The sequence below is a fragment of the Cajanus cajan genome, chromosome 6 (assembly GCF_000230855.2).
Source record: "Cajanus cajan strain Asha chromosome 6, NIPB_CcT2T_4, whole genome shotgun sequence".
Lineage (NCBI taxonomy): Eukaryota > Viridiplantae > Streptophyta > Magnoliopsida > Fabales > Fabaceae > Cajanus > Cajanus cajan.
The window spans coordinates 54,672,691-54,692,297 of NC_138522.1; the positions used below are offsets into that span (position 1 = coordinate 54,672,691).

At 35.5% G+C, this 19,607-nt stretch overlaps 1 protein-coding gene across 6 annotated transcripts; it reads left to right on the forward strand.

The window, feature by feature from the left end:
• The first annotated feature begins 670 nt into the window (after positions 1-670).
• Positions 671-19,051, forward strand: LOC109795844 (3'-5' exonuclease domain-containing protein). Of its 6 annotated transcripts, none has more exons than XR_014434893.1 (8): positions 671-1,119; positions 1,202-1,327; positions 1,412-1,535; positions 13,938-14,380; positions 14,672-14,748; positions 14,886-15,021; positions 17,602-17,755; positions 18,577-19,051. XR_014434893.1 is itself a non-coding variant. In XM_020355396.3 (8 exons), the coding sequence occupies exons 1-8, from the start codon at positions 751-753 to the stop codon at positions 18,634-18,636; spliced, it is 1,539 nt and encodes a 512-aa protein (XP_020210985.1). In that variant the 5' UTR covers positions 673-750; the 3' UTR covers positions 18,637-19,051. The 6 variants fall into 6 exon arrangements, 4 of the variants coding, with proteins under 4 accessions (XP_020210988.1, XP_020210986.1, XP_020210985.1 ...); XM_020355396.3 differs by having other exon boundaries at positions 673-1,119; positions 17,552-17,755; XM_083077656.1 differs by having other exon boundaries at positions 673-1,119; positions 14,115-14,380; positions 17,552-17,755.
• Positions 19,052-19,607: the final 556 nt, after the last annotated feature.

Here is a 19,607-nt window from a genome sequence, read left to right on the forward strand (position 1 = left end):
ATAAATTTAATTTTTTTAAAATAAAGATTATTTAAAATTTAAAACATGATTTTGGATTATTTTTTATTAACTCAAAACTTAAAATCTATCTCATTGAATTCAACTATTGAACACAATTGAAATTAAAATAAAAAAATATTACAAATATAGTAAAAATTACATAAAAATAAGTTTAAAAGACGATTAAAAATTATAAAAATATAATTTCACATTATTTCTTAATTATCTATAAAATATATTTTACACACAATTTTTACTATGTTTATATCTTTTTTGGATACAAATATTGATTGAAATAATTTCATAGTTTTTATATAATTGAATGATATGAGTTTCATATATTGAATTAATAAAAAAATTAATTTAAAATTGGGTCAAAATTATAAATTATTATTGTTTTTATAAAGATCAAATTACTGCAAATATAAAATAAAAATGATCAAAATAAATAATTTAATAAATAAAAACATTTAAAAAAAAAATAAATAAAGAAGTAGAAGTATAATTTAGTTTCTTTTAGGCTTGTTATCTAAAATAAAAATTAAATCAAGGCATACCAATTTATAATTTTTTAATTAATATATATAAATTATTTGAAAAATGTTTTCTAACAAAATTGTAATTACATTCAATTCATATAGTATTAGTTTGCGACCAAATGCAGGATTATAATTTACAACCAATTCGTAAACGGTGGGAGAATGACTTACATTTTGCAGGTAGCAACAAACGACCGAACATAGCTTTGTGATGGATAGTGATACCCATACCCAGAACCAAAATCCTTCGAATTCGAAACTCAAAGTTCACCTAGTTACATGCACCGACTCGGCCGAGTTCACGCTCCTGAGTGAGTCATTGAGTCGGACCTCAGTGGTGGGCCTGGACGCGGAGTGGAAGCCCGTTCGGAGGTCGTTTCCGAGGGTTTCGGTGCTCCAAATCGCGTGCGGCGACTCCACGGTGTTCGTGTTGGACTTGTTGTCCCTTCCTCTCTCTTCCCTGTGGCAACCGCTTCGAGAATTGCTCCTTTCCCCCGACATCTTCAAACTCGGATTCGGATTTAAGCAGGATTTGGTATACTTGTCCTCCACTTTCAGCTCCCACGGCGGTTTCGACAAGGTTAGATTCCATCAATGAAATTGAATATAACAGGGTTAAGTATGTTTTTAGATCTTGAATTATTGAATTCAATTGTGGATAGGTTGAGCCGTATTTAGATATCAAGAACGTGTACAATCATCTTCAGCATAATAAGAAGCATGTTTCCAAGCAAAGTAAGAGTTTGTCGACCATATGTGCAGAAGTATTGGGCTTTACGCTCTCCAAGGTTTGTAAGCTATTCATTCAACTTCAGCAAGGTGGTCCAAATGGAATTTTCAATTTTCAATTACTAAACTTATATCTGCTCTAGGAACTCCAATGTAGTGACTGGTCATGCCGTCCTCTTACAGAAGAGCAGATAACATATGCAGCTATGGACGCTCATATCTTGCTCGACATATTTAAGGTCTTCCAGGCTAAGGTTGTCAAAGAAGGTTTGTAATGCCTTAATATTCTATAGCACAAACTCTGGACAAATTACAAGCCTTTCATTGTGTTATATTTCTTCTATTGAAACATTTTAATTTTTGTTTTATTGCTTGATTGGTTATTTGTGTTATCCTCCTATTTTACAAATAGAAGCAGCTTGACTGGTCTCAACATCTAAAGGAATTTCCAATGTGGCACTAGAAAAAAAGCTGACAGACGATAATATAGTGTGATGCATCAAAGATACATGATCAGTTTTTAATGGCTGGAGCTCGCGTTTTTGCTACATGACAATCCACTTAGGTTCCATGACAAAAAGTGGGGCTAGCGTGCCAATTTTTGCTTTCAACTGAACAGCTAGTTAATGCAGGGACTAAGTGGTTCAAATTTGAAAAGTAGGGCATTCAACATTGGCAACGCAGTTATTGAATTTGGGGAATGTATTTGCAATTTTGAGAAAACTAGAGGAATCATAGGCTCAAAGTATGATTGAGCCTTTGTTTTTATCTTTCAACAGTGTCCTTAAGAATGTGTCCCTTGCATGATTATCATCACTTGGAGAGGGCTTTCATAATGAATATTATTGGGTTTGTTTAACTTAGTGTTTGGTTGGAGGGGAAGGAAGGAGAGATATTTTATTAAACTTTTCTCACAGGAAGAGGAGCAAAATCCCTCCTTATTTAATTTTAGTTTTCCTCCAATACAGGCGAATTTTGGAGGAGATATGGGAGATTTTAAAACATTTTTAGTATAATAAAATATCCTTATTTATGTTTTTAAATTTAAAATTATAAGGATACAAAGGTAAATTGGTTTTTAAAATTCCTCTCCTCTCCTTGTGAACCAAATAAGAAAGAGTTACCTATCATTTTTTCAACCAAACAAATCTATGATTCCTCTCCTCCCCTTTCCTCGCCTCCTTTGAACCAAACAGACCCAAGGTAATTGTTTGGTCATTAGTATATTGGATTTTGCATAACTAGTGCTGGAATTGCTAGAAAGAGATTTAATATAAAGTCTGTAACACCCTAATTTTTATAAAAATTATATTAATATTACGTAGTATTTATTTTGATGTTTTAATGTGCTTATTAGAAGGATTTTTAATATTATTTAGCTATTTGATATGAGCTTTATTTTTTATATAAAACATATGTTATTTTTACTAAAAAGGAAAAGTATATTCTATATTATTTATCTATTTTATGTGACCTTTATTTTAATATAAAACATGATTTTTAATTAATATTTGGATTATTTGCTATAAGACTATTTTTATGAAAATATGTTTTTTTATCAAGAATTATATTTATGTTATTTTTTAAAGAGAGGAAATATGTTTAATTATTTTAATTATTTTGTGAGAAGGAAAGGAGGGACGTAGTGGTCTTTTGCTAAATATTATTATTATTATTATTATTATTATTTATTTTTAAGAAAGGAGGTTGTTAGGAGTTATTTTCACACTTCTCACTTTCTCACTTTCTCCTTCTTTTCTACGTGTGTGCTCTGAAGACTCAAGAGAAACATAAGGAGGAGGTCACTGGAGAACCATACGCGCTTTGTCTTCTACTCATTAAGGTAAGGGGTTAGTAGGATTGACCCCCAATCCCTAATCCCTTGCCTGATGTATGCCTATAGGAACATACACTTTATCAAAATTTTCTGTTTTGCTTTCTAACTGTTCTGTTGCGTTCCTTGTATGATTCTAAGTGTGAATATGTGTTCAATTTCAATAATAGATAAGTTTTGATATGAATTAGAGTGTTTTATGGGTTCTTACGCGAAATCTTATGAGAAATAGACAAATTTTGAATGTTTTCTGCTTTGGCTTCTGAGTTTTATGTTGTGTTCTCTGATGATTACTGAGCATGAATGTATGTTTAATTTTGAGTTTGGATATGTTTTGATATGAATTAGAGTCCTCTATGAGTTCCTACGGGAAACCCTATGAGAAACTGACAAATTTCGAATATTTTCTGTTTTGGCTTATGAGTTTTCTGTTGTGTTCCTTGATATATGTTGAATGTGAATATGTGTTTAATTTCAAAAATAGACAAGTTTTGATATGAATTAGAGTTCTCTGTGGGTTCTTATGGGAAATCCTATGAACTGAAATTAAGGGATATGATTTTTGGATGAATTTTGAGGCATTATATGTAAAATTGATGATGAATTTATGCTTTGGATAATATTTGAAGTGTTTTGACCAATTGAAATATTATATTAACTGGTTGGTTGTAGAAAATGCGTGAAATGATGAAGTTGAATTTATGACTTTTATGCTTCGTATGTTATGAATTGCGAATTGAATGGGTATGATGTTGGATAATTTGTTGGTATGATTTATGTGCTATTTTGATGTATATGACTATGAGAAGTTCCTCGTGTGAGATTATGTGAATATGACGTGAAAATGTGAAAAGTGAACATGTGATCTGTGATATGATATTATGAGATAATGTGACATGGGATATGATGAGACGTGATAAGTGAAATGTTGTCAATGAAATAGTGAATGTGTGACATGCATCATGTGCGTATATGACTCCAGGTGTGCCGCTTAAGCCGTATGCTAGTGATGTATTGAGTTATTCCAGGTGTACCTTGGGTCACCAATGATGTATTGAGCAGTCGCATGCCATTGATGTATTGAGCTATTTTAGGTGTACCTTGGGTTACCAATGATGTATTGAGCTATTCTAGGTGTGCCGCTTAGGCCGCATGCCAGAGTGTATTGAGTTATTCTAGGTGTACCTTTGGTCACTAGTGATGTATTTATGAATGAACGTGCCCCCAGGTATGTTGTTGTAGCAAAATACCAGTGATGAGAAATGTGCAACTTCCGTATGGCGCTACATGCATGCATTTATGAGTCAAGTCCATGACATTATTGCATGATAAATGAATATATATATATGTATTCTAATGTATCTATAACTTGAGAATTGTGTTTGGTTATGTGTAACTTTTGTGGTATTTGTTATGATTATGTATGCTGCCTAACATTTATTTCTATATCTAAATCAGAGTGAGATGTTTATCACTTTCTTGTTGCTCTATGTGTATTTTTATTGTGTTGTAGTTAATCATCAATATGAGGATATTGATGATGAGATTTAAGTCTCATTGTGGGATGTGCTCTGATAGGACATATGACATCGGACTTAGTTAGGATTAGCTTTGAAGTTTCATTATTGTTATTGTGTTTTTGGAAAGATTAATATTTTATTTTGTCATCATTTCCACATTGGACTACGATTTGTGAAATATGAATGTGAACTTTCTATTTGTGTTTTGGAACCTTGTTAAGATTAAGAAAGTTTTATTTACTCAGGAATGTATTTTATATTTATTGTGTATTATGTATGTGGGTAGAGGGTGTCACAAAGTCTTTTCATTATGTTGATAAATTATATCGGTAATATGTGGATTATCTGAAATTTTACTTTTTTGAATGAGGAGTTTTATTATGTTAGTAATTATTATTTGATGGGCTTGAATGTAACGTTGTTAGTAGACTGGAATGGGGCGTTCCCAAATTAGAACGGGTCATTCCAAACTACTAAAACGAGGGTGATTATATTGGAGTACAGTTTTACTCCTTTATTGTTACTTTCGGTTATTATAGATAATTAGGTTATCTTTCTGTTATTATAGATAATCAGGTTATCTTTCGGTTATTATAGATAATTAGGTTATTATAGACCAATCTTAATTGGCTCTATAAAACCTGTCTTGTACTCTGTTTTTCAGCAGTTAATAAGTTACATTCTTTGCCTATTGCAAATCTTCTCTCATCTCTCTCTCTCACTCTCTTACTCCTTTTATCTCTCACATATAATTCCTTTATGGTATCATAGAGCTTCTTGATCCCCTTCTTCTCTTCGTTCGTTCGCGCTCGTCCAAAACCTCTCCATGGCTGAATCTGCCTCTACAATGAATTCTTCCCCACCACCACCGCCTCCTCCACCAATTCATGCCCACCCAGTCAACACCGTCCCACCCAAGAATCCTCCCTCTAACTCCCATCCGTCTCTCACCTTCTCTCACACCATCTCCGAAAAGCTTGACACCAAGAACTATCTTCTTTGGTGTCAACAGGTTGAACCCGTCATCAAAGGTCACCGTCTTCACCATTATCTTGTCAACCCCCAAATTCCTCAAAAATTTGCAACGCTTGCTGACCGAGATGCTGGTCACATCTCTGAATCCTATCTTGCCTGGGAACAGCAAGATCAATTGCTACTATCTTGGCTACAGTCCTCCATGTCTAAAGACATGCTTACACGAGTCATTGGTTGCAAGTCCTCCTTCCAGCTTTGGGACAAAATTCACACCTACTTCCACTCTCATATGAATGCCAAAGCCCGCCAATTGCGCAATGAACTTCGCAGCACCACCCTTGACAATCTGTCCATCTCTGAATATGTGCTTCGAATTCAAACCCTAGTTGATGCCCTCACAGCCATAGGCGACTCAGTTTCTCCAAAGGAACATCTTGATATAATTCTTGAAGGTCTTCCCGAAGAATACGAATCCACCGTGTCTCTAATTAGTAGCCGTTTTGACCTTCTAACCATTGATGAAGTCGAGACCTTGCTCCTTGGCCATGAATCCCGTCTTGACAAATTCAAGAAGAAAGCCGCTGCCTCCATTAATGTCACCACTGCCGTCACTGAACCTGACCCATCTGCCACAAACCCACAAGCACACCTTACTCATCAAAACAATCAGTCTGGCCCTTCTCATCGTCGAGGGGGTCGTACCAATTCTCGTGGTGGTCGTTTCTCCAATTGGGCAGGACGTGGTCGAGGCAGATTCGCTGGGTACCAATGTCAAGTCTGCCACAGGTATGGACATGTTGCCTCTGCTTGCTATTATCGTTTTGATGAAACCTATGTCCCATCCTCACCCCTTGAAGCACCCGCGTACCCCTCCAACAACCAACATACAAACCCAGGCGCATGGTACAACAATCAACCTACCTTGTCTTCTCCTTATCAGCATGGAATTCTTGGACCTAGACCTCAATTTACTCCTCAAGTCCAATTCACCTCCACCCAGCCACAACCTCAAGCCATGATTGCATCATCCTCCTCTTCCAGCAACAACAATTGGTATCCGGATTCTGGGGCATCAAATCATGTTACCAATGTTTCTCAAAATATTCATCAATTCACTCCTTTTGAAGGACCCGATCAAATCCATGTTGGCAATGGACAAGGGCTTCACATTAACTCCACAGGTGTTACCACTTTTCATTCTCCAATCAATCCTAAGTTTCAATTTGCTCTAAACAATCTTCTATTTGTACCATCCATCACAAAAAATCTAATCAGTGTTAGCCAATTCTCCAAGGACAATTCTGTATATTTTGAATTTCACCCCCACATTTGCTTGGTCAAATCACAGGACACTAATGAAGTTCTTCTCCAAGGCTCGGTTGGTTCAGATGGCCTGTACAAGTTCCCTGCACTCCTTCCTAATCCCAGTACGCAATCTGTCCAGCAACAGCAACTGGCCAGAATTTTTTCTGTCAATACTGCAGCAACAAGCCCTGTTTCCTTTGCCACTTGGCACTCTAGATTAGGACATCCCAATGTTGATGTAATGAAACATGTTTCACGGAACTACAACATTCAACTTGTGAGCAATAATAAATCAAATTTCTGCACTCCTTGTTGTCTTGGTAAATCCCACAGATTACCTTCCAATCTGTCCAGAACTATTTACAATACACCCTTTGATTTAGTATACAGCGATTTGTGGGGACCTGCTCCGGTTACGTCAACTTGTGGATATCAATACTATGTAACTTTTGTCGATGCTCACACACGCTTTACATGGATCTACCTTCTCAAGTCTAAAGCTCAAACCTTTAATGTTTTCAAACAATTTCACGCTATGGTTAAAAATCAATATCACCACCCAATCAAAGCTTTGCAAACTGATTGGGGTGGTGAGTATCGTTCCTTCACTACTTATTTGAATGAAGTTGGAATTCAACACCGTCTAATCTGTCCACACACTCACCATCAGAATGGAGTTGCTGAAAGAAAACACAGACACATTGTTGAACTTGGTCTCACGTTGATGGCTCAAGCTGAATTACCTATGCAGTTCTGGGATCACTCCTTTCTCACTGCCGTTTATCTCATCAATAGACTCCCCTCCTCATCTATTCAAAATGCTGTCCCTTATCATAAGCTCTTCCATCAACCACCAGATTATCTCTCTCTTAGAGTCTTTGGTTGCTCCTGCTTCCCACATCTTCGGCCCTACAACAAACACAAACTTCAATTCCGATCCCAAGAATGCGTTTTTCTTGGTTACTCTACCTCTCACAAAGGTTACAAATGCCTTGCTGCTGATGGACGTCTCTACATCTCCAAAGATGTAGTGTTTAATGAAACTAAATTTCCCTACAAGGATCTTTTCTCCTCTTCCAAGGCTAGTGACTCCCAACTTCCTATTTCAGTTCCTCTTACTATAAATCCCACTCCCACACCCACTCATGCAACCAGACTCACCTCTCCCAATCCACCAACAACCTCACCAAGCCTAATCTCTGATTCTTACAGCCCCAACACTGCTGCCCACACCTCTCCCTCCACTTTATCCATTCCCACATCCTCCAACCTTGAACCTTCCTCATCTCCTATTATTCACCCTCACAATGTGCACCCTATGACCACAAGAGCAAAAGATGGTATAGTTAAACCACGCCTCCAACCCACCCTTTTATTAACCCAGGTTGAACCAAAAACCACCAAACAAGCCTTATCTAATCCAACCTGGTCTGCTGCCATGCAAACAGAATACAATGCTCTCCTTCACAATAACACCTGGTCTCTTGTTCCTCTTCCACCGCATCGCACTGCTATAGGCTGCAAGTGGGTTTTCCGTGTCAAAGAAAATCCTAATGGTTCGGTCCAAAAGTACAAGGCACGCCTTGTTGCCAAAGGATTTAATCAGCAATTTGGCTTTGACTATCATGAAACCTTCTCCCCTGTCATCAAACCCGTTACTGTTAGACTCATTCTCACCCTTGCTCTCACTCATCGTTGGCCTATTCAACAACTTGATGTTAACAACGCCTTCCTCAATGGAACACTTGAAGAAGAAGTTTACATGCAACAGCCACCTGGATTTGAAGCTTTTGATAAAAATCTCGTCTGTAAACTTCACAAGGCCATTTATGGGCTCAAACAGGCACCTCGTGCCTGGTTTGACAAACTCAAATCAACTCTGCTGCAATTAAACTTTTATGCCAGCAAATGTGATCCATCACTGTTCATATACTCTCAGGGCAATAATGTCATCTATATCCTGGTGTATGTTGATGACATTATAATCACTGGCAATAATTCCTCAATTCTTCATACGCTTGTATCTCAACTCCATTCAATCTTCTCCCTCAAAGATCTCGGTGATCTTGATTTCTTTCTTGGCATTGAAGTAAAGTCTCAGCCTGATGGTTCTCTCATTCTTACTCAAAGTAAGTACATTCGTGACCTATTGAATCGTACTGATATGGAAGGCTCAAAACCTATTTCTTCTCCCATGATCTCTGGAAGCAAACTATCAAAAGTAGGCTCTGAAGATTTCTTGGACGCTTCTCTCTACCGTTCAGTTGTAGGTGCATTACAATATGCTACTATTACAAGACCCGAAATTAGCTTCTCTGTAAACAAAGTCTGCCAATTCATGTCCCATCCCCTTACACATCATTGGGCAGCTGTCAAAAGAATTCTCAGGTATCTAAAGGGCACTACATCTTGGGGTCTCCGTCTACAACCTGCCTCTTCTTCTTCCTCCCTCTCGATCCATGCCTATTGTGATGCAGACTGGGCGTCTGATCCTGACGACAGACGTTCTACATCTGGCGCCTCCATCTTCCTTGGACCAAATCTCGTATCCTGGTGGTCCAAAAAGCAAACTGTAGTTGCCCGCTCTAGTACTGAAGCAGAATACAGAAGCCTTGCCCTTGCCACAACAGAAGTCACTTGGATACAAACTTTACTATCTGAACTTAAAGTCACTCATTCTACTCCAATTATCTTCTGTGACAACTTGAGCACTGTCGCTCTCGCTCACAACCCGGTTCTTCATGCACGCACCAAACATATGGAATTAGACCTTTTCTTTGTTCGCGAGAAAGTGGCTGCCAAGTGTCTTCAAGTTGTTCATGTTCCAGCTATTGATCAGTGTGCTGATGTGCTCACCAAAGCTCTCTCACCTACGCGGTTTTGTGAACTTCGGTCCAAGCTTCAAGTAGTTGAGTCTCCTCATCCTACTTGAGCTTGCGGGGGGCTATTGGAGTACAGTTTTACTCCTTTATTGTTACTTTCGGTTATTATAGATAATTAGGTTATCTTTCTGTTATTATAGATAATCAGGTTATCTTTCGGTTATTATAGATAATTAGGTTATTATAGACCAATCTTAATTGGCTCTATAAAACCTGTCTTGTACTCTGTTTTTCAGCAGTTAATAAGTTACATTCTTTGCCTATTGCAAATCTTCTCTCATCTCTCTCTCTCACTCTCTTACTCCTTTTATCTCTCACATATAATTCCTTTAGATTAGTAGTTCAGAATGGGCCGTTCCCAAACTGGAACGGGCCGTTCCAAACTACTAAATAGTCCAAACATGACCGTTATGGGTTAAAATGCAACCCCGGAACAGGCCGTTCTGGTTTGAGAACGGACCGTTCTGCATGTGAATTTTACACATGACGTTTGAGTCCAGAACGAGCCGTCCTGGATTTAAAACGGACTGTTCTGGCCACTCCAGATTTTTATAAATAGGCCACATGCATGCAGTTGAGGAGAAGAGAAGAAGGAGAACTTAGAGAGAAATTTTAGAAAGAAGGCCTCTGGGCTAGGAAGTTTGATTTTGAAGGATTGAAGTTCGGGAGTCGAGCTCGGAGGAAAGTTTTTCTTATTCCCAAATTCTTGGTTGTTCGGAGCCAATCTTTAGGTAAGGGAAGCTAGATTGTAGATTTGTTGGTTGTATGTGAGTTGAGAACTCATTTAGTGCATGAATGTTGAGAAATCAGTGGTTGAATTGATGAACATCTCATTTTTCGGGGTTTTGGGAAAAATGGGGTTTTTGATGATTTTGATGCCTTGAAAAGTTGCATGTTGAATCTGAGGTTGTTTTTGAGTTGTATGAAGTCTATGCATTTCATTTCATGGATTGCATGTGGTTGAAGTTGCTGATTTTCAGGTTTTGGGTGCTTAGGTTGATTGGTGTTGTTTGGGTGTGTACGTTGGCATGATAGATGGGTTGTAAACATGTAGTATGAGTTGTGTTACGTGATGAAAATGTTGTGTGCTGATAATATATGATTAAATTTTATTAATGATGTTGTTGGTGATGCTTTTGTGATGCAGATGGGATGTAAATGAGATGCATGTTGTAGTTGAGTTGTGAAGTTGTGTAATTGTGTATGGGTGTTAAATGAGTTGTTGTGCTAAATAGAAATGTGTTGAATATGTGTTATGTTGTTAAAGTTGCTATATGTTATGTGTGAACTATTTTGCGAAACATGATGAGACGATCTAGTTGAGAGTTGTGAAGTGCATGATGATAATATTGTGAGTTGTGAGAAGCATGATGTGAAGTGTATAGATGTGTTGAGATTTATATAGAAGTTATTAGTAGATTGTGTTGCTAAGTTGTTAGAGAAAAGTTGTATGTTGCTATAAAGTTGTAGGTTGTGCCATGTGTTGAAAAGATATAACTTTATGATGATTGAGTTGTAAATTCTGAGTTGAGCTAATAAGTTGTTGAGTTGACTGAGTTGTTTAAAGTTGAAATGAGTTGATAATTGAGATGATGAGATGAAACCTGTGTTGATTGAACTGTGATGACGAGTTGTTGATCACTATGACTAGGGGAGATGTTTTCAAAGTTACTCATCCCATTGTGTGGATTGAGAGTGTTGTGGTGCTCTGAAAGCCCAAATTGTTGAAAAACCCTCCTTAGGAAGTTGTCCCTTAGGGTGGACGTTGTGTTGTTCTCTTCTAGTACTTAGTTGATCCCGTGTGTGGGTAAGGTCGAGGCACACGTGTATGAAGCGACCACGGTATAAGGGTCATGTTGAGCTATACTGATTACAAGCGGCCAAACTTGAGTAAAGTACGAAGTCGGGAACTTAGTTCCTAACCGAGTATCAAAAGGTTGTAGTATTTGGAGGATAGTCGGTAGGCTAATTCCATAGGTGGCTTAGTTGAGCTAGCTAATGTCGTGGTAAGCCTAAACCCAGTTGTTCTATCTTGACAGAGTACTATACTTCATTGTTTAAGTGGCAGAGTCTGAGAAACCGTTATCGTGTTGTGGATTGATATCCAAATTTGTTGTTTACCTAGCAAGCTCAAAAAAGTTTTGTATTGTCGGTTCGGTAGGACCTAGTCACTTAGACTGCTCAACCTCAGTTGTAGGAGATCTCCGAGTTGAAATGCGTGACGATGCATGTGTTGATGAGTTGATATTGTGATGATATGAATTGTATGTATTGATGTGATGTGAAGGTGTTATTGAGATGTGTGTTGTTAAAGTATTGTGCATTGTATATTGAACAAGTTGATAATGATGCTAGCGTCGCTAGATTACCTGTGTTGTAAGTTGCTTTTAAACATGTGTTTGTTGAGAGGTGTGTAATACATGTGTTGGTTGTTGTTGTGATGAATATGTTATAACTATTCCAATGGTTTGTACAGTAGTTATGTTTAAGTATTGATCAGTGTTGATATGTTGAATCAAGTTGAAATGATGTTAAGATGTATAATATATGTGTTGTTTGTCTTCTGTGTCGGATGTGAAGATGATTATATAGTTGTTGTGTTGCATATTTAATTACTATGAGTCATTTATTGTCTCTAGCTTACCCTTGCATGTTTTCATGTGGTTTGGACTGCGATGATCATACGATGTATGGAAGTAGGACAGGGATGTTGAGGCTTTGGGCCTTAGCCCTCACGGTTTTGCTTTTGGTTATTATCCAAAAGGCCTCTCAATCATTGAAGTATATTTATGTTATATAAGTTGATATTTTTTATCATATTTTATCGATGTGAGACTTGTTTGTATCCCAACAATCATCCCCTCAAACAAGGGACCTAACCTTTCATGCAGCGAAATCTGTCTTTATATATCATATTATCATTATCATTTTTTTTTGTAAGGGTTATTGGTTGTCACCGAATCCAATCTGCGGCTCTGATACCATTGATAGGGTTATTTTATGGTATTTGTCTGAGGAGATATTTTATGAGTTATTTTTATAAGGTTATTACACAAGCATACTCCACAATGATGAGATATTGTCCGCTTTGGGCCTTAGCCCTCATGGTTTTGCTTTTGGTCATTACCCAAAAGGCCTCTTAATCATTGAAGTATGTTTATGCTATATAAGTTGTTATTTTTTATCATATTTTATCGATGTGGGACTTGTTTGTATCCCAACAGGGGATAGGTTAGGAGATAGCTGCTAGAGGCCATAGGAGGTGCCTGGAGTTGGATTTTTTTTGTAGGCTACCTTAGAGTTGGATTTTTTTTGTAAGCTACCTTATTGTAACATATTTTGTTGTATATAGCTGGTTGTTGTTGGTTGCTTGATTAACAACTTGTGTATTAAATATTTTATTATACTATTTTAGTATATATATATATATATTCCAGTAGTGCGTAGTATTGTTCCGTAGTGTGACAGCCATGGCGGGTCGTTACATTGAACAGATTTTCTCAACTACTATTTTATGTATATATGTGTTGGTGGTTTGTTTCTAGCACACGCATCTCATACCATTGGAGTTCAGTATTCAGAGTCACTATACTCGTGTCCCCTTATCCACTTAATCCCTCGTCATGTTAAGCAATCAGCATGATTTGGCATATAATTAATTTCATTAAAGATTTCAAGAGGGTAGATAGTTAGGAACGCTTGACTCTCCCGAGTCTTATAAATAAGCATCATTGCATTAAATACTACGAATTTGTGTAGCATCTTTGAAATTATCTATATTTATGTTAATTGATTTAATCATAATTCAATTTGTAAACTAATTTCATTGTAACAGAGCAGACTATAAGCATTCTATGGAAACGGTTCTTACAAATTTTTATTTTGAAATAATTGTTACCAACAGATATTTAGTTCCAATAACCCTGCAACTTCATATGGTAATTTTTGTTTTTCACTCATGCATCCACAAGAGTAAACCTCATGTAATTGCAACACATTGGATAAGTATGGAAACTTTTCTGTATTATGTATCCATTCATTTCCCATCTATTTTCTTTCATCTAATAATAATTTATTTATTTGCTACCCAAACAATGAGGCATTATGAAGAGAATTTTTTTGTCGTGACATTTAGTTGAATTCTTAACTGCAGGTGACTTGATTCTTGAGACTACGGTATTGTCTAATCCTGATGCAAATCTTGGGTTGAAAGATCTTTTCAGAAATCATGATATAAGTGATAAAGTCCTAAGAGCACAATTTCATGAAGCTTTAGCAATTGTTCAGGCCACTACTTGTTCTGATGTTGCTCAAATGATACCTTTGGCAGGGGGAATGATCCAAAAATCATCATGTTGGGTTACTGTGCCAATGGATGAAGATTTGTTGAAAGTTGTTAAAAAATATGGTGATAAGATTTTGCTAAAGGAGTCGGACAGAAAGCCCAAAAGCTCAAAAAAGAAAGGGAAGAAGCAGACACTAATTAATGGGATTAACAAAGAAAATCATTTTGAGAAGTTTGAGTGGCAAGGTACCCCACCTTGGGATCCTTCGGTGGGGGGAAATGGATATCCAAAGTTCCTTTGTGATGTCATGGTAAGCAACTTAATTATGAAGATATGATACCCCCTTTCTTCAATATTAGGATGTTTAGCCATTGGATTTTATTAATATAATCAGATTCAATCATCTCTGATGCACCTAAGCAATGGTTTTTTTTTTCCCCATCATTATCAGTTGCCTATAGTCATCGGTACCTCTTTTCTGGACTCCTGTTTTGTGGAACTGTTTTATCCAAAAAGAAAGGATTTTATTTTAATGTAGGATCTGAATAATTGTGTTTATAAAATAAAAACGTGAGCATGAATTTGTTAGGAATTTACTCAGGTTGAAGGCTTGGCAAAACATTTACGGTGTGTTGGAATAGATGCTGCAATTCCTTATTCGAAGAAGCCTGAACCAAGGTTATAAAGAGTACGATTCTACTATTATTTTTTTCTAATTGTTTATTCTAGTATAATCTCAACGTTGTTCTTCTGACAGATGATTTACCTTTGCATTTTTTCTCCTTTGGGGTGAAATATTATTCATTAATATTTAGGATGTTGATAGAGCATGCACAAAAAGAGAAACGGGTGATTTTGACGCGGGACGCAAAGTTGCTGAGACATGATTATCTGACAGAAAACCAAATATATAGAGTGAAGAGTCTTCTAAAAAATGAACAGCTGCTTGAGGTATGTTTACTTCAACTATCTACATAAAGAGATTGATAATATACATTCACGTAGGGTAACAAGTTAAATCGTACAATATCTGCCATTTTAGGAACCCTTATTTATTAATTTTAGAATGTTAAATTTTATGGATAATGCAAAAGTCTCAGATGGGCTAGAGTTGAGTCCATGGATTTGTTGTCAACTTTGTGCTGCCATTGTTTATTTCTCGCTCAATTTTCACACACAAAAAATCTCTTCCACCTTTAGTTCAATACTTCAATTATTAATATATAATAAGTGTATAGCAAAATTGATATGAACCCAGTGGGATGGATTAGTTTTACGGATCTATCTAGGTTTGAAAGCTCATAATAAGAAATTAAAAGAAAAAAATATGGATTGAGGTAAGAAATGGAAGAACAACACCACAATTCCTAAAGATTGATAAGTTGAGGAAGATTCGCCACTTTGAATTAGGAAATTCAAGGATAAGAATCAAAAGTAGTTCCTAAGAACCTAGAGAGAGAAAATCCTCTCAATTGAAAAAATATCCAAATTCTGAATAATTCATTTTCTCTTCTTCTTAAATTTTTTACAAAAGGTTCCTATTTATAAGCTTAGATGGGCAAGATGACATAAATTCCCACTAACACTTAATATCCACTAGAATTGACCCTTCACTAGCCCACTAACTAAGCAATAAATTCCCACTAATTCCCACTAGCAATTTATTTCCCCTTAGCAACCTAAAAGGCAAGGAAACCCATCAGATTTATTTAATAAAATAAAATAAAATGAAAATTACATTAAAAAATAAGATAATGGACTTATTTAATTATTCAGCCCCAAACTACTTAAATTCCAGCTCATTAATTCTTCTTCTTTATCATATGACTTTAGGCTTGTTAGTCTTCAATTTTACCCTGCTAGATTCACATCATACCCTCCTTCTTTGAGAAGATTCGTCCCAAATCTTAAGGCTTTATTTATTTCCTAATTTATTTAATTCACTAACTACTGCCGGAACGCAAATGCTTCCTCCTGGGCCGAAGACATCTCGCTTGTATCCATCTCTAGCTTCACCTGTTGGTAAGTTATTAATCATCAATGAAACAAATAAAACCTCTTCAAACTCATAACCACAAAAGTACTCAATGAATAGGAATTGAATCCCATTCAAGTGGAAACTTTGAAAAATAGTAACTTCAAACAACAAATCAACTCCATTTTCCAGGTGCAAGGTCTCTTGAATTTTATTTTGAAAGGTGGAATGAATGTATAAAGGTGCATTAGGAATGATGTTGACATGCTTCTTCAAACAAGAAAACTTGTCCTCCTGTTCCTGTAAATTTGACACATCAAAAGAAGAAAATGTAACGTTAGAGTTATCATCTTCCTCTCTATGTAACTCATCTTCTGCTCTCCTCTTCTCTTCTCTTTCTTTTTCTATCTTTATTTTCAATTTCAGTTGATTCTCATGTACAGTGTCAGATGATAGACATATCAACTTAATCCTTCGTCCACCATGCACAAAAGAAATAGAAGGTCGTTCAGGATTTATAATTTTATTATACAACCATGGCCTCCCTAATAACATATGGCATGTCTCCATGGGGGCAATATCACAAAGAACTTCATCTTCATATTTTCTAATAGAGAATTTAATCATTGTTTGTCCATTTGTAGTGGGCAGACATAATTTCTCAACCGCCCTGCTGCTCACGACATTTCTAAAATTGAATTCATCTATTGCGACCAAGAACAGAGAGTCGTCAACCAAACATCTTGTATAGTAAATTTCCATTTCTATTCCAAACCCAGAGCCAAAGCTCTGATACCAAATGATATGAACCCAGTGGGATAGATTCGTTTTACGGATCTATCTAGGTTTGAAAGCTCATAATTAAGAAATTAAAAGAAAAAAAATATGGATTGAGGTAAGAAATGGAAGAACAACGTCACAATCCCTAAAGATTGATAAGTTGAGGAAGATTCGCCACTTTGAATTAAGAAATTCAATGATAAGAATAAAAAATAGTTCCTAAGAACCTAGAGAGAGAAAATCCTCTCAATTGAAAAAATATCCAAATTCTGAATAATTCATTTTCTCTTCTTCTTAAATTTTTTTACAAAAGGTTCCTATTTATAAGCTTAGATGGGCAAGATGACATAAATTCCCACTAACACTTAATATCCACTAGAATTGACTTTTCACTAGCCCATTAACTAAGCAATAAATTCCCACTAATTCCCACTAGCATTTATTTCCCCTTAGCAACCTAAAAGGCAAGGAAACCCATCAGATTTATTTAATAAAATAAAATAAAATGAAAATTACATTAAAAAATAAGATAATGGACTTATTTAATTATTCAGTCCCAAACTACTTAAATTTCAGCCCATTAATCCTTCTTTTTTATCATATGACTTTGGGCTTGTTAGTCTTCAATTTTACCCTGCTAGATTCACATAAAAAATTATTAAGCATTTCTTACTTGGGAGAGTAATGGCATGGTGTCACCAAGCCTAAACTCGAAATGTTTTTCAGGTTATTGAAACTTTTCAACTAAAAATTAATGAGGATAAGCTAATGTCAAGGTGCACAAAATGCAATGGAACATTTATTCAGAAGCCACTGACAACTGAAGAGGCTATTGAAGCTGCAAAGGGTTTTCAAAGAATTCCAAATTGCTTATTTAACAAGAATTTAGAGTTTTGGCAGTGCATGGACTGTCACCAACTTTATTGGGAGGTATTGTTTAGTTTGATTCTGAGTTTCTATCTAACATTGCCTTATCACTTATTTTCATTGGTATTGGTATTATTAAGTTAATTGGATTTTTTTTTTGGAAGCCTGATGACCACAATTTTTTCTTTGACACCTGAGAAATTTGCTTTTCAACAAGGACACATTATTGCTTTACTGTTTGATTAGGGTCTGTTTAGTTAAACTTTTTCATAAACACTTTAAGGAGAGAAAAATAGGAGGAAAAAAATGAAATGAGTTTCTCCATAGGTTAAAATCAACTTGTGCATAAGCTAATTTGTAGAAGCTCTATCTTATTAGTTTCTTCAAATCTTATTAACTCTTGCATAAACTAATTTTAACTTAAGGAGAAGTTTATTTTAATTTTTCTTCCTATTTTTCTCTCCTAAAAGTGCATCTGGATAGGTTTATCCAAACAGATCCATAGTCAACTTCTATCCTTTGCTTGTTGAAGGATCTATGCATGATTTGACATATCAAGAATGAATTTTTAATGAGAATTCAGAATGCCAGATTTTAGTCCTATCATCGGGACATACTAGTCGAAGGATAAGCGAACAAATATAATTTGTCTGAATCATTAATGATTATACATTTTTTTTCTATAAACCAATCAAATTTACTTTTTTGTATGTGTTCAGCCTCTTAAATGTTTATCACTTATGTGTTTGACCAAGAACAACGGGAAAAGGGAACATAAATTTGTTTGCCTTTCCTCTATTGTTTTTTTATTCTATATAGTAGATATGTTGTTGAAATATAGCCAAGTGTCTAACTTGCACACGTTGTGTCTGTTCTTTATACAGGGAACCCAATACCATAATGCAGTGCAGAAGTTTATTGACATTTGCAAATTGAGTGACTAATTTGAACTTCGCTGTGATGTGCACTCGAGTGATGGTGTCATCGAATAACTTTCCATTGAGGAAAAAAGTCATTTTCTCTTGAATATATTTGTTTCAGTGCAATCCATTCATGTGATGTAGTTTATATTTTACACATTGATTTAGCCATCGCCTCTTGTCGCCCCATTTTTGGTTGTTCCTTTGTATTCTACAAATGGACTCTTCCATTTCAAATGGAAAGAGCGGTTTGCCAAAGCCCAAAATATTAGGTTATAGTGAGATTACATGTAGTATGACACATAATCACTCCATATTTTTGTGCTTTTTTTTGGACGGCTAATGGGGTGTTCCATGAGTTTGTGAATTTTAATAGGATTCCAGTGGTATTTTTATTGGAGTTCCCTGTTTATGAAGATATTTATAACTAGTTTTTTAATCGTTCTAAAGTACAAGGTACATTTTTATTTTATATAATTAAATTTTATAATAAATATTAACTTTTGAATATATATATTATATTATACTTAAAAAATTTAACAGATAAATATTTTATTATATATTATGTCAAAGATTCGACTCAAAAGGCAGTTGTGTGGATTTATATCATTGCAAAACAATAGAATATCATCTATAGATGAGAGCATTATTTAGGGATTCTTAATTATATTTGAGATTTTATTCCTTAAATAGTCAAATATACTAATTAATTGTCAAAGTTCTTGAAAAAAAAAATCCTCTACCATAGAGATTAGAACAAACTTGAGTTATTTAGAAGTTAAAAAAGATTGTTCAAACCCTTTGACTTTAAAAGTTTCAAGAGCGAAAAAAAAATATTCACATTGATGCAAGTGAATATATCTTGGGAGTTGTTTTTATTGAAGAAATCAACATAAGAAATTTATTGTGGATATGTCGGTGGTCAATTTAAAGAAGTGGAAAAGCATTATCATATTATCTTCAAAGAGACTTTAGCTGTCAAAAATGGAATTAAA